The 16,261-nt window shown below is 44.2% G+C and overlaps 1 protein-coding gene across 3 annotated transcripts in view; it reads right to left on the reverse strand.

Annotated features, from left to right (window-relative positions):
• STK10 (serine/threonine kinase 10) overlaps positions 1-16,261 on the reverse strand; it is a 64,673-nt gene that overhangs the window by 15,426 nt on the left and 32,986 nt on the right. For 2 of the 3 annotated variants that reach the window (XM_083593846.1, XM_083593848.1), the window contains exons 3-8: positions 11,646-11,694; positions 9,685-9,834; positions 7,232-7,304; positions 5,409-5,603; positions 4,124-4,205; positions 1,505-1,639 (exon numbers count right to left, since the gene is read on the reverse strand). In XM_083593846.1, the coding sequence (XP_083449972.1) occupies positions 1,505-1,639; positions 4,124-4,205; positions 5,409-5,603; positions 7,232-7,304; positions 9,685-9,834; positions 11,646-11,694 (684 nt within the window). Of the gene's footprint in view, positions 1-1,504; positions 1,640-4,123; positions 4,206-5,408; positions 5,604-7,231; positions 7,305-9,684; positions 9,835-11,645; positions 11,695-12,434; positions 12,555-16,261 lie in introns of those variants that run through there. The other variant, XM_083593847.1, reaches the window with a different exon arrangement.

Here is a 16,261-nt window from a genome sequence, read left to right on the forward strand (position 1 = left end):
GACAGCAGTTGTGTTGCTCTTTCCACTTCTAAAGGTAGTTCCAGAGTTGGGAGGGAGAAGGAAACACACAGCCACTTGTCCTCAACGCCCCCACCTCCCTTGCATTTCCTAATTGCAGCTTCAGTCAGAGAGGAAGCACTCCTTAACTTCTTTCCCAGGACTGGCACTGGGTGCTTGAGTTTAAGGGAACAATGGGTTGGGGTACAGGTGTAGGACACAGAGCAGTGACAATTAGAGCTTCCATGAGAAGAGTTTTCGGTTTGTTTTCATGAATGTTGAAAAAGGACCTCTCTTGGCGATTTCAACTACCCCCTTGAAACTTTGTCTATTTTCTGTCCAAGTCCTAGACAATCGAAGGAAGTCTGCAAAAACTCCAAAGTCTGGTTTGTCAGGCTCCAGGGAACGGTGTTGTGCCTGAAGCAGTTTCATTTTCTCCACAGAAAAGTTCCATGTAGGATAAGGAACATGCCCCCCGCATCCCTTGCCCTGGGTTAGAACAGACCTCTTTTAGATTGGAACCCTGGCATCAGCCATCAACAACATATTTAATCTTGCCAGTTGTTTCTGAACTGCTTCCATGAATGAATGAACGAACGAACGAACGAACGAACGAACGAACACACACACACAAATACAACTTCTCCTATAGCCTTCTATCTGCACAAGCCAAGCCCAATACCAGTCAGCAGGATCCAGGGCGTAGAACACATTTTTAGTCCCAAATAGCACAGGGACGTGGGTGGCGCTGTGGGTTAAACCACAGAGCCTAGGACTTGCCGATCAGAAGGTTGGTGGTTTGAATCCCTGCGACAGGGTGAGCGCCCGTTGCTCGGTCCCTGTTCCTGCCAACCTAGCAGTTTGAAAGCACATCAAAGTGCAAGTAGATAAATAGGTACCACTCCAGCGGGAAGGTAAACAGCGCTTCCGTGTGCTGCTTTGGCTTGCCAGAAGTGGCTTAGTCATGCTAGCCACATGACCCGGAAGCTGTATGCTGGCTCCCTTGGCCAATAAAGCAAGATGAGCGCTGCAACCCCAGAGTCAGGCAAAGGAGGTAGCAGACAACATCTTCCTATGTGGCCGTTTTAGCCATATAGTGAGTGCTGCACATGAAGAGACACATTCAGCATTAACTTAGGAGACTTCTCTCACGAGAGGAAAGCGAAGGGGCTGGCTTTCTGCCCATCACATTGTTTTCAGGGCTTGTTGGCTGCTGCGTGAGGAGGAATCGCTCCCCAATCAAGGAGGCATTTTTTCCTGTCCACCTGCATGAGAAACAACAATGTGGCTCCCAAGCAAAACACAGTCAATGCAGAGGTCAAAGGTGGTCCTCAGTTTACTTTTCTGTATCTAGCTAGCTTTCGTTGTTAAAGCTTTTTGAAAAATATAAGCATTTTGTGTATTCCTGCAGGTGTTGGGGTTTGCCTTCCTTCTTAAAAAGAAGTGTTTCCTTCATGCAACAGGATAGATAGAAAGAATGAAAGACGACAGAAAGAACGAAACTTACAGATGCACATTCTGGTGAGTCATCCTCTTCTCCTTCCTCTCTATTGTCTTCAATTTCCTCCATCACTTCAGCCTTTGCCTCAGCCACAAGCTCACGTAGGGCTCTGTTAGTAGTGACCTTGCTGACAAAAGGATGCTGAAAACCAAGAACGTGTGACCGTATTGGAATGAACAATCCTGCAACCCAAGTCATGATGACTCAAAGTGGACTTCAGGGGCCACTTTCAATTGCTCCCCTCACCCCTGCCCAAATTCATTCATGCAAGTAGACTCATAAGAAATGTAATCTCTCATACAAGTGCTATGGGCAGTCTGCATCCTCTCTAGCTTTGAAATGGGCATGCTAGATCACAGGCAGTATTCTTGGGAGCAAAACAGTCTCTCCAGGAGGCAATACAGGGACCAGAAGGGCATTTTGTAATGCAATTCGACCCCTGCATGTGTTGTGAGGGCTCAGCTAAGTTTGTGGCACAGTTGTGTTTAGATAGTTGGAGAAAACAACTATCCAAGTAGAAAAAAAATACAAAGATGTGGAATACTTCTCTCTCACAACTGTGAGGAACAATTCTCTCTTTTTCCCTTGCAGGTGAAACTATGGGGGAAGAGTTTCAAAACACCTTGATTAAAACTGAGCAGGATTGCAGTGAGGCAGACAAAAATGTATCCTCATGGGTCACATCCAATCCATGGAGCAGCAATTGGCTGTAAGTCCTGGAAGACCTGCTCCCTCCTGCCTTGCAGGTCTTTTCCCACATGACCTGGGAGGGCGAGGCCCTGACTGACTCCAGCTACAAAAGCTGAGGTTGGTGAACAGAATCTTGGCCTGGGGTATTTGTATAGGGTGGGTTTTTTTGTGGGGGGCTGTTGCTGTTAATTTTTTTGTATCTTTATTTTGTATCTTACGATCTATGTGGAAATTGTTCAGTTTGGTTGTGCACTTTTGTTGCTTTGTGTTTATGACTACTTTTGTTATGTTTGTAGCTATGCAATTTTTAAAAAATATGTTGCAAGCTGCCTTGAGCATGGTGTTAACTTTGGAAAGGCAGCATACAAATAAACTGATTGATTTGACTGAAAGCTGTACTGTGACACTTTGAACAGTCATAGCATCTCCCAAAGAACCATGGGAACTGTAGTTGGTTAAGAGTCCTGAGAGTTATTAAGAGATCCCTGTTCCTATCTCAGAGCTGCAATTCAGAGAGTAGCTAAACACCAATCCATCTTCCCAGGGAGCTCTGTGAGGTGAGTAGCGCTCTCCTAACAACTTTCAGCACCCTTAACAAACTTCACTTCACAGGATCCTTTGGGAAAGCATGACTGCTTAAAGTGGCATGATACTGCTCTAAATGGACTGTGCAGATGGGGCCTTCGATATTAATGTTCTTGAACATGGAAGTTGTTACAGCTTGATAGCCATAAGCCCCCAGACCCCATTACAATGCTTACACAAGAACAGTGTTCCCATGAGCAACTCAAGCAGCTGAAAGGAGTGTGTGACCTGGTCCTTAAGAGCTCCATGTGCTCTGTACCAAGATGGCTTGCATAAGTGCAAACATACCTGGCGACAGTGCAAAAACCCTCTATACAAACTAAGCAGAATAGTCTCAAAGTCTGTTGGCACATTTACCCTCGTTCAACTTTAATCTTGCCGTCACAGAGGAAAGGCACATCGCAGGCCTACATTGCGCAGGTTGTTGAGGCTGCATTGTCCTTAACACTAACCTGGGAGGAAGCACCACTGAACTCCACGAGGCTCATTTCAGAGGAGATATTCATAGGACTGCACTGTTAATGTATGACACATGTGCTCCATGAGCATCCCCAATTCCCACTTATGCTTTCTGTTCTTCCTCCTGGAGAGGAATAAACTTCAGATTTGGACCTCCATGTGCAGCAGACAAGTCACCTGTGCCATTACATGCATAGTGCAGAGATGTGTGTGCACATCTACTTCCTAGCACCACAGAAAGAGGGTCATCCAACCAAGTAAGCATGCGAACTGGCCCCAAACTTCATTAAGAAATCGTCCCCTGGTTGACAACACAGTACTGCCAATTTCCACTCTGTTTCATGGAGTCAATACACTCAGAACTCTTCCAACAAGCCACATTAGATGCAGACTCCCTCTCCTCCATCTATTGATTAGACAACTTTTCCTTTTTAACCAAAGGCTCATAGTAAAGCATAACCATTTGGACAGAAACTGAAAAAATACACACAAATGCTATGCATGGTTCTAAAGTAGCCAAGGAGAATTTTCCAAAATAAAGAAATATCTAGGAATGGTGGCTGCTGTATGAGTGTTGCTAGAAAATTACAATCACCTTTTTTACACTGGAGTCAAGTAAGAGGGTGGGTAGGTGGAAGCAACTGGAAGGCCCAGTAAAAGTAAGGGGCAGCTGAGCAGTCAGCACTGGCAGTCAAATTTGCATTGCTATACCTTCTAACAGTGGTATAGTTTGTGTCCAGTTAGGAGCCACAATTACAGCAGACAGGCTCAACTTTTCTATGCATCAGCACACCAAAAACAAGTTTGCACTATGTGGGCTACCAACCTGCAAGCAGTTGCTCATGTATGTATCTATTTTATGCATTTATTGACTGGGGATCCTGCACTTACCTCCAGCAATTGTGCTGCAGTTGGACGTGTCTCGGGGTTCTTATCAAGCGCAGTCTTCAGGAAGTCATTAAATTCTGGAGACCTTTATGCACAAGGAAACAAACAGAGTTGGCTAGAACTTCAGAAGGGAGGAAATGGTTCCAAGCACCCCACAGCCCACACCAATTATATTCCCAGTATTATCGCCACAAATTATTGTTCACTTAGCCCTAATGGGTTGAAAGGAAGAGCTATTGAGACAAAGCAGCACAAACATATTAAAAACAATAACATTTTCTGAATACGCAGAAATGTTGCCTGGTTAATTACAGATTTAGCACTTCCCTTTAAAGCTCCGGAGCAACAGCTGTTCAGAAGCAAGTTACATGCTGTCACTCTATTTCTCAATTCATGCCAAAAAGCCCAAATGTTAGCAAGCTCACATGAGGACAATTGTACGCTTCAGCTCGTGTTAATACAAAGCCTTCTGTCAGGCAAGCGATAATAACATCATCCTGCCCCCCCCCCCGCGCTTTCCCATCCAATGTTGTCTTCTATGTAAAGCCAGGACAAAGAACTTGTTGGCACTTTCTACACACGACTGCAGAAACTGTGTCACAAGCAAGTTTATCCATGGAAGCTACCACCCAGTGATTTTCACTGAATGTGATCCTGTATGATTTGGACTGTGGAGCATAGAGAGAAAAAGCTTCAGGGCTGTTCACTCCTCTTTTTAACAACCAGAAGGTCTGGCTAGGTATTTACTTCAATGCAGCATCTATACACTTTGAGAACGCACAGAGAATACTCTAAAGGAGTGAAAGGGCAAAGATGTATAGGCCAGATGTGTGTAGAGAATTGAAAGTTGGCCTGTGAGGGGTGGGAATTGGGCCAGATCCAGTTTCACACCCATGGCTGACTCTGACCAGTGATGGCTCTCAGGTTGCAACTCAAAACATCAAGGAGGCACCAGGTTGGGGAAGACTGGTGCTATTATATGCTAAGTTTGTATGACACCCTTCCTCTGAAGAGCTCAGAGTGGCATACATTGGGTTATCTCCCCACATCCTCAGGAAAGCGCTTTATGGAAATAGGGTAGGTTGAAAAATTGGTCTTGCCTAAGGTTGTTCAGTGAGCACATGGACAAATGGGTGTTTGTACAGAAGAAATTAGTCCTTGTTATTATCTTGATCTAGACAAAGGTGACCCACAGTTGTTTGGGTAAACAAACAGAGACCGACCGACCGACAGACTCCCTCTCACAGACCCACAAGTGCAAATGCACTAAAAAAAAAGGTCTTCTCACCACTTTGAGGGATAGTTAAGAGTGGGAGGATCAGATTTGGCTATTTTCAGCAGGACCCTCATGGGATTGAGTTCATGATGAGGAGGCTCTATCTGGGCCATTTCTATCAGAGTTATGCCCAAGGACCAGATGTCAGCTTTGTAGTCGTAGGGGGTGTCTTTCATGGTCTCGCACATCACCACTTCAGGAGCCATCCTAAAAAGAAAGTAACAAAGAATAGGGTGCTCTGCTACCAACATATTACCATTGATCAGTGGTTCTGAAGAACACCTCCCCACCCCAGCTAATCTATATATTTAATCAGTTATTAGCCTAGAGTCAGTTGTAAGCATCAGAAATATGACTCTGCAGCTAGTTTTTTAATAAATTGGGGAGAAGTCTCTTCTGCTGCCCTTGGCATGATCTATCCAGAGTTAAGCACTTATAGGTCACACTGATTTTTACTGGAGAGTTGAGCACTCACGTAATTCTCCCATTGCAATAAATGGGACATGGAAATGGTTAAATCTATCGGCTAAAGACAGTATCCAGTTCACCCGCCCCCCTCCGGCAACCACCATTCATCTCTCCATTCTCAACAGGCTGAAGTGACAGAAAACCAGCAGGCCAATGACATCTGGCCTGGATGTTGCTTTAGATGGCAAATTAATGCTCACTGATTGCATCCCCTTAGCAACGTGGCTGATTTAGAGATTAAATTCCTAGAGTGAATCACTGCTCTCATACACTTGGAACTGCTTCAAAAAGGACATTCCACCAAGTGGTAGGGAGTAAAAGAGAGGGGCAGGGAGAGAGAATGGCCTAGATTCGTCAACATTTCATTCCAGTTACGGGACTTGTAGCATTTTCACTGATGTCACATAAAACAATAATTAAAAGCTGCCTTTCATCTAGGTTTGCAGCCTCTTGCATATTTGCATAGACTCATAGAATTGGAGACTTGGAAGGGACCCCAAGAATCATCTAGTCCAACCCCCAGCAATGCAGGACTCTCAGCATAGTTTCCCCCCTGTGCAAGTTTGTTGATGTACTCTTTGTCTTCCCCTATGCTTGAAGCACTTTGTAGTGAGGAGGGTCCAGGGAGGAGGCAGGCAGGGCTCAACTCAACAGGAGGGAATCTTGGTGGGCAAAGCACGGCATGTACCCCTAGCCAGCCAACTGGCCGGTTCCTGCCTTCTGAGCCCAAATGTGGCAACCACTGGCCCAGCTTGTCTCCCACCAACCTCCAGGGCCAGCAGACATGTGCACTCTTATGAATCTCTTATGATTCAATTCATTAAAATACACACAAAGATGTAATTGCACAGCACTGAGAGTAAAACAGAGATCCTCAACCTTCTTGAGCCCAGGGGCACCTTTGGAAACCAAAGAAACCATTACGAGCACCACAAAATATCTGTTTTGCAGAAGAAAAACATGTCATACTCAGACACACATCATTGAAAAGAGGCAGAACACCTACAACGCTCCGCCTCCAAAAAAACAAAAACAAATGAAATGCAGGCAAAAAACAGGCAACAGCCCACCATGGCAAAAAACATTTCAATTTTTAAAAAAGGCTAGGAGGGGCTGGGGACCTTGGCAGGTGCCTGATGGTGCTGGGGTGCCCACAGGTGCCATTTGGGGGACCCCAGGAGTAAAACACCAAGCACACGGCATATACACATGGCCACACATTCTCTGACACACACTTCCACTCATGTGGATAGTTTACAATTCAGCCAAGAGGCAGGTAGCACCTTCATTCTTGAGTTGGAATATATATGCCCTTATTTGGTGGTAGCCTTTTCACGCATCTTGCAAATCTGAATTCATTTACTCACCAGTATGGTGTCCCAATGAAGGAATCCCGTCTTTGCAAAGTCTTCATGTTTTTGGCAGATACTCCAAAATCCGCTGAAAAGAGTTTGATCATGTTAAATCCTCTGATACCAGCTGCAAGGTGTTTGTGTGCCTTAAGCAGCTCAAGCAAAGAGCTACCTTCCGTCACCAAGAGACTCTCTGAAAACAATTAAGATTATCAAAGTGGCCAGGACAATGCCTAGGCCCTAGGCTAAGGTTCTGACACAGTGCAAGGGCTTATCCACACTCCCTCTTGTCTCCCCGGGAAAGGAGTGGGGCAAAGGGAAAACCACTCAGACCTGTGCTTTCTAGGCGCGGGATAAGCAGAAGTGTGGACAAGCTCTAGGGCTACTTGTAGCTGGACACATTTTTCATCAGCAGATGCAAACTGGAATGTGATTTCAACAAACAGAGGAGTTCTAGGTATCCACGACACATGCATAATAATCACATGGAGCAAAATCCATCTCACATCGACAAAAGAGACTGTCCCAATGAGGGTCGGAAGTTTAAATACTGTACCAGATTTTTGCTAACTGTGCCCCACCAAAGTGAAGGTAATTGTATTTATTTATTTTATTCTGCCACAATAACAGGGGATGCTAAAGGAAGCCCTTTCATTTCCCATCGGGTTAGGGGAGCACTTTATTTTAACAGTTAAGTAGTTAGAAACCTCAGCAAAATCCTAACAAACCATCAATTGTTTTCTCCTGCTTCCTGCTGTTGTCTGCAGTTCTATTTTGTGTTAAGGGTTATTCTTCCTCCTCTTTCTAGAAAATTTCCACTGAAAAGGTGATGAAGTGTAGGAAACGTCACCCTGTCCTCGCTAACAAACTACACCCTCTCCAGCTTGCACAGAAAACATGCCAATTCCTGTGGCAGACATTAATTTATACACAATCCCATATAGAATGAAAAAAGTTGCATTTATCAGTCTCCCCTTTAAATTCTGCAGATGATAACCCCAGATTTGTTGTTGGTTTTTTGTTTTGTTTTAAATCTTTCTGGACCCAATACAACCTATCCCCATTCTGAAGAACATCCATTCTGGTGGGTACTATCATTCAAAGAGGAGGAACTGGCATAATTTTAGCTCAGCAACTCTGAGCAGGAGCCAAAGGGAAGGCCAAAGTTCAAAGTATGCTAACATCCCTGTGTAGTTCAGTCAGTAGAGCATGAGTTTCAGCCCCACGTTGGGTGAAATATTCCTGCATCGCAGGACTAGATGATCCTTGTGGTCACTTCCTACTCTATGATTCTGTGATTCTAATGAAAACCTTCTCAGAAGGGGATCATCACAGCTAGCATCAGCAAAAGAGACAAACTTCTGATACGGAAACTGAACTTTGCTCCCATGCCAGGAAGATCACTTCAGGCTTCTTGCAGCACATTACCATAGCAAGCAACTGCTTTCTTATGTCCTTCTGCCTGCCTGCATCAAACTGATTTTGCCTGCAGAGGATTTATGTCCACATCCAGAGTTAATCAGCACAATCCCGTTTATAAAAGGAGGGTCTTTGAAAAGTGTACCGTGCAAAGTAACTTCATCACAGTTTTTAGAACCCTACGAATTTTAGGGTGAAGATAGAAAAATATTCTAATTAAGCGGAAAAGAATAACCCTCAGCACCTCTCCATTCACAGATTTAGCTGATGTCAACACTGACTGATTCTAGGTTATAAATATGTTTCTGGAAACTCAAAGGTTTGCAAAAGTACAAACATAATAGGAAAACCTTCTCTAAGGGGCATCCATCAAGACAGTCCAAAGAGGAATATGAACAGATATCAGATCCTAACTGGTTATTCTGAGGGTGGGATAAATTGAATGTAATGGAGTATTTTGAAAGACCACATTGTTAACTGACTGCAGTATAGAATTTGCACCACTCCACATTGCTTGAGCACCACTCCACATTGCTTTGTTTGAGGCCCCACTGGTATTTCCAGTTAACATTGTTTCTGCTTTTTGTTGTGTCTAATTCTATGCACAGTTACCTGGGAGTAAGTCTCAGTGAATGTACTGAGACTGACTTCTAAGTAAATACACTGTTTGAGATCTTCTTGAGAGAGGGTTGAAAATCCCTGCTTGGCCAGGAAGCTTACTGGGTAGCTTTCAGTAGGTCTCTGTCTCTCTGCTCAAATGACCCCTCAGGGATGTTGCAAGGCTACAACGTGGCTCCCAGCTGCTCAGAGGAAAAGGGTGGAGAGACAACAAACCTAACAAATGATTATTCTACAGCAGCCAAGCATGCATAATTTTCTCATGTGGTCACACAACAGCTCTTACAGTTGCTGTTTTTAAAACAACAACAACAACAACAACAACAACAACAACAACAAAGCTGCAGCCACTGTTTTCAGCCACTCATCTCACTGTGTGCAGGAAGCAGCTTTGCACCCATCTTACACAAGGGCTAACTAGTTTGCCTCACCAAGCTTGATGTCTCCATCCAGGGTCAGCAGCACGTTGCCTGCCTTCAGGTCCCGATGGATTATCTTCTTGCTGTGGAGGTAGTCTAGGGCTTCTAGCATCTGGCGGCAGATCACTTGGATCTGGGGTTCGGTCAAGCCTCGATCCAGTTCTACAAAACAGAGGCAATCGGAAAAGGCTCCTAAATTTAGCTTCATGGAACAGGGTTGACTTTTGCCCTGAGTTTGAATTAACAACTGTATATACATCAGGGGTGAGCAACCTTTTTTCTGCCAAAGACAACATTCCCTCAGATTTAAAAAAGAAAAGGGAAATGGCAGTGGATTATTCTGAGGTGCAAAATATCTGCCAGCTTTGCTTATGAACTGAAAGGGGGAAACCATTGCAGAGATTATTCTGAAGTTAAACATTTCACTGATTAATTTGTACATGCAACATATCAAAGCTCATAGCCCTAACACATAACCACTAGGCTGAGAGTAAAATACGACAAACATACAATATTTAATCTTGCTCTACTAGAACACAGCGAATGTAGATGAGGCGTTTCAAGACAATTGTTTCTGTTCATGAGCAATAAGCCTTTGCTTTGGACATTGGGAAAGCCGTATTTGTTTCAGTGGGTGGTTTCACTTTCACCTACTTTGATTAAAGGGAAATAGTGATTTTAGGCCAGGTATGGAGACCCTGCGACCCCCCAGATTTTGCTGGACCACATGCTAGATGGGGGCAATGGGAGTTTGAGCCCAAGAACACCTGGAGGGCCACTGGCTCCCCATCCCAGATGTAGGTGGACCCTGAGGGAAAAAGAAAATGGAGCTGGCATTCCCTCAGATATATGGGCAGAATTCAATGTAGCGGTAAGGAGATCACTTTTTCAGGGCAAGCATTTCTGCTCCTATGCTTCTCCCGAAGGGTGAAATTCAATTATGTTTTACTCAGGGTATGTCCCTTAATTTCCATGTAAGACTGCTCTGAGTAAGACAGAGTTGAATACCACTGAATAGGTTTCCCAAAGATACCAAAAGTTGTCCAAGAGAATTTGCAGGATGCCAATCCTCTGCATCCCAACTGTCTGTGTGGTTAGCTGTGACGGAGGGAAATTCATAACAAATACAAAATGGACACTTGGAATTCATTCACCACAGTGAGAATCAACTCCCCACCCCCACCCCAATGACTGGTCATGAATTTAATGTCCCAGCCCTTCTTTCCTGAAAACCACAGGCTGGGAGTTTAGACTTGTGACCTCTGTACATTGCCTCCTGTAAGAGTACGTAGCTTCACCACCTGCTGCCTGGAGCATAGATGCCAGACATGATCTAGGCCTTTGAAATATAGCTCAGTTCCCCCTCCTGCTCCCCCATTTTCCTCTAAAAGCAAATCCCCAAACCTGGAGGGTACCTGTGAAATGAGATATGCTTTGCCTGATTAAACAGGAGACTCAGATCCTGAGAAAATGAAAGCTCCCTTTCTCCCCCTTCCAGGAAGATTGGCAAACTCACACAACCCCCTGCCATAGCTACTGTTCTTGAAAACTCAGCCAGAGCAAATCTAAGCTATGTCCCATCGCTACAAGACAGCCTTTGTGTGGGCTTGCTCTTTTAAAAGCAGTAGCTGCTGTGACCCCTTCTCCTCACATTCACCCCCAAATACTATAACATGGAGTAATCATTCCCAGTAAGTCTGGGCAAGCACAGCAGCCACATGCTTGCTTCTTGTGTTGGGTCTGAGTCAAGCCGTGGAAAATAATACCCTCCTCGATGGCAGATGTCTTCCCCCTCCCTAATCCCTGATGCGTGCACATGATCAGTTTCAGCCTGTTCACATGCATGTTTTGGACAGAAACCTAATACTCCGCTTTCCTGCAGGGATGGGAGTGGGAGGAACGACCAGAACACATTCAATGTGCTGAAAGACCTTAAAAGGGGCTTCATTGTTAAGATGCTTCATGTCACTTACCCAGCATGGTAGCATCCACTGCTCCACCAGGGCAAAACTCGATCATGATCTGTCAAAAAAAGAAAGTTTTAAATGGGCAGCTGGAAATTATATTTCAGAGTACAGCTCCTTTACTATCAGAGAGAACAACAACAACAAAACCCTCTTCTTGGAACAAACCAGCTTCTTCTTCCCCAAAACTAAATAACACTCCAACTATTTTTTTTATTGCTATTGTTATTTTTGGCACAGCAGAGCAACTTGCTGTTGGGCACAAGTCCCTACTTCTAAAATGTTATTGTAAGGTGCTTTAAGTCAAACTCGGGCGCTTACTGCTTAAGAACATTATAATAAACAACATATGAGATCTCACACAAAATCAGGGCTGTCTAACTTACAGCTCTTCCAAACAAAAATATTGCTACTGCCTCACATTCATAAACCTCTTTATTCAAATACTGTAGTTGTTGAAATAATCCTGAAGGGTTGTTCAGTATTATTATCCTCACACGGCAGATGCAGTGAGGCTGAGAAGAGACACAGCCTGCCTAAGGGCTACCAAGAAAGTTTTCACGGGAGAGGTGAGGATGGGAACAAGAGACTTCCTGGTTTGCAGCTGATTCCCTTAGCTATTATGTTACTCTGACGTCTGCCTAACCCTGAAGAACACCCATCCGATCATGTCCCTCAAGACCTCCCACAGAGTAAATGGGAGAAAACAAAGCCTTGACTTCAGCCCACAAGAAACTTCCTTTCAGATTATTGCCCTCTCACACAAAATGAAAACCAGCCCCCCTATGCCCCCTGTACCTGCAGGCCCATCTGAAGCAGCTTCAATGCTCATGACTCCACTTACGCATTTGTTTACAGGTTTCGATTGCAGCTTGAACAGAGAGGGCTGCTGCAGATACTTGAACTTGCCAACAGGATGAAATAGTTGTCATAGTTGAGAGCTGACGTGGAAACAGCTCAGAAGCATCCTAAAACTCACAGTGCTCCTTTTTCTGCTTTAATTTGAAGATGAAGCTTGCAGCTGGTTCTCAAGGGTTTGCCTGTTGTTTTGTAATTGTGCTAAAAATAATATGTTTTGCCCATCGCAACATTCCCTTGAAGTCCCTAAAAGTCACCCCTTGACATCACAACCAATCAGGCTTGAATTTTAATAATTTGTCTTGAACATTTCTATGAAGCAAAAGGATTAGCTACCCTGGAGTCTGAACTAACGGAGCAAGTCAAATTTGTCCACGGTAGTTCAGGTATTTATACATCACATGCACATACCCCTTCATATTTTGCAAGTGGTGATCTATGTTTTTGGCTGCAGCTAAAAGTGCCCCCTACCCCAAATCTCAGTCAAGGAAAGGAGCCAACTCCAAAAACTTCAACACCCTGTTCTATGTGCAGACTGGCTTGCTCTGTGCTGGATTATAAGGAATATATTCAGGAGTACACTTCATGCCCCCTCTTTTGTGACATTGCCCTGTTTTGAGACGTATCTTGTACTTGGAATGACTTAGACTACATATGTGCCAAATTTCAGCTTTTGAGTAGCCTGGAAGTACCACTGTCTTTTGGGGGAAGGGCTATCCGTTTGGGAACTGAGGCAGCACTGAAGTCGGGGTATCATTTTGGTGACATAAGAATCGAGTTTCAGGGCCCAAACTAATCAAATTGGTAACCCATGTAGGTTAGGCCTAATTGTCAGCTAGGGCATGGGCTGAGGGCAATGATGCAGCCACCTTGCTAAAACTAAGCCAGTCTCTCTGGTCCATGCTGGGATGGGAAACCACCTCAGAACCTCATGCATGTTGCCTTGAATATAAATGAACTAAAAGAAAATTAAAACCATATATACACACAGAAACACACCCATCCCTTATCCACCAGGTGACTATTCACCTGATTTGGAGGATTTCCCCCTCATTGGTTTCTCCTACTCCAGAATGAGAAGTGCATATACTCTGCATATGCAAGCTTTTAGCAGTACTCACATCAACAAATATTTACAGTGAGCAGTCTCTGCAAATTTTATTATCATCATTGTTATTCTATTATCACTCAGGTGTGGCTAATTTTTCTGCGACAGGAGAACCCCAGTGGAGTGACCTTTGTTCACTGTCATGTGCCATAGAGCTTTGCTTTGTTGCAGTAAACATTTCAACTGTGTCAAGTATCTCCTGACTCATGCACCAATAAATTCCCATTCACTGATCATTGCTGTTAATCTATCTATACAGCATGTTCTGGCCCAATCTATAATGCAGCTTGAGCCAGGTTCTTGTCACAACACCATCAGGACATATATCACCTTGTTAGTGCTGAAAGGCTGACTGTACACTGAGACTGAAACTACTCTTATTAATCAGCATACTTACTTATTCAAACCTTTATTAGGCATTATACAAACAAAACGATAAAAGAAAAAGTAACATATAAAAGCCTTGAGATATATACAGAAAGGCAGCAGTTGGCTACATACATATATATTTATTTATATACATATTAATCAGCATATAAACCCGTGAAAAGTAATTTTACTGTTTGCTGCTTGTGTACTTGGAAACACCCCCCCCCAATAAAAACACAGTTATTTAGCATGGCGGAAGGTGTTTATTACAGGTGGGTACTTGAAAACTTAATGGGGAAAGTCCTATGAGCATTATTTAATGTCATTTCTGACATAGATCATAAGTTTACATCTGTAAAAAAAGGGGGGGGGGAGGAATGCTTTGAAAACAAAGTGCACAGAAAATTCTGGAGTAGCCACTGACTCTTTGATAGCTTATGGCAGAGTCTAGGAGCATCTCAAAGTCTAACAGATTTATTACTGCATGAAGCTGAATGGGTTAGAGTTCACTTCAACAGATACAGAAATCCAGGAGCATTCTTGGGTGAACAGTTTGTTCATATGGGGTGGGTGCAAACCATTTGCTCAGAACAAGGGATGAACGAGTGCTTGGGAAGACAACATGACTTCAACGGGACACCTTTGGTTCTTGAGAGAGACAAAGAAGAAAAGAGTAATGCCAAAAGCACATTCTTTGCATTTCTGCTTCCTTGTTTAAAAAGCAAGCAATGCTATTACCTGACTGTTCTCTGGTCACTCCCCCCCCCCCTTCTCCCATGTAATCTCCACCCTCTTAAAAAGAATCAAACTGCCCATAGCTCAATCTTATTAGTAATTGCTCTCCTAGATTTCAAAACTTCTTGAATGCTGTCTGCCACTTTTGTCTGCAAATCCCGCCCTTTGTCTCACACGGCTCCAAATAATACAAATCGAAAGCAAGTCAAATGTTTGCCAACTAGGTGTGCCGCTTCCTTTGGTGACAGAGGCCCCGGTGCCTTTAGCAACTGCATGACAGGCATTCCAACATTCCTCCAAGAGGAGAAAGCCAAAAGGCATAGCTAAGCCTTGTCCACTTCCGCTTCAGGCTCAGGTCCTGCTCCAGGAGAGGCCTGTGTGGAATGAGCGACGCTCAGACTCATTTTGCTGACTGGTACCAACTGAGCAGTGTGCTCCTTGCATTGTGGCAGCAGGCCCTGTAATCCTAGGAAGTTGCCTTAGTCAGACCACTAGGCCCATCTAGTCCAGCACTGTTGACCCTGGTTGACAGCAGCCCTCCAGGTTTCAGGCAGGGTGCAATGCCAGCCCCACTGAACACAGGACCTTCTGCATGCAGAGTAAGTGCTGCAACACTCAGCTGTGGTCCGAACTAGTTCAGGATAAGACAGACTTGAGCTATATTACAAAATTTGACAGGTTATGTCTTGTGCCACCCTCAAGGTTGGTGAAAACAACCAATAAGCCTAAGGCACTTGGTTCATGGCAGGGGTCAGCAAACTTTTTCAGTAGAGGGCTGGTCCACTGTCCCTCAGACCTTGTGGGGGGCCAGACTATATTTTGAAAAAATAAAATAAAAAATGAATGAATTCCTGTGCCCCACAAATAACCCAGAGATGCATTTTAAATAAAAGCTCGCATTCTACTCATATAAAAACACCAGGCAGGCCCCACAAATAACCTAGAGATGCATTTTAAATAAAAACACACATTATACTCATATAAAAACACCAGACAGGCCCCACAAATAACCCAGAGATGCATGTTAAATAAAAGGACACATTCTACTCAGGTAAAAACACGCTGCTTCCCGGACCATCCAGGGGCCGGATTTAGAAGGCGATTGGGTCGGATCCGGCCCCTGGGCCTTAGTTTGCCTACCCAAGTGCTAGAGAGGCTGCTCCGATCTTTGGGAGAGACAAGGAGCTGAGTGGCAGCTCTGTTCGCCTTGTAATCCAAGAGGGATCTTCATGGAGAGAAGCAAGTTTCTTTCACCCCAGGGAGGGTCAAGGAAACTGGATATTATTGTGGAGTTCAGGTCTAAGTGTGTGCCAACTTAAACCTATTTCCAACTTGGGGCTTTCAAAAAGTCTCTCTCTCTCTCTCTTCCCTACCTATGCAACTAAGACCAATGTACACTGGAAATCTTGCCCTCAGATATGTAATATATTAATGCCACTGAAATATTTCAAACAAGCCAGTGGGCTTGCTCTGCAGTAATCACCCTACTAACCCTAGCTCCCCCCACTGAGACATTTCACTTCCTTTCCGTTTCTTTCTGCAGCCCTAGAATTGC

The sequence above is a fragment of the Podarcis filfolensis genome, assembly GCF_964270895.1.
Source record: "Podarcis filfolensis genome assembly, chromosome: 2".
Lineage (NCBI taxonomy): Eukaryota > Metazoa > Chordata > Lepidosauria > Squamata > Lacertidae > Podarcis > Podarcis filfolensis.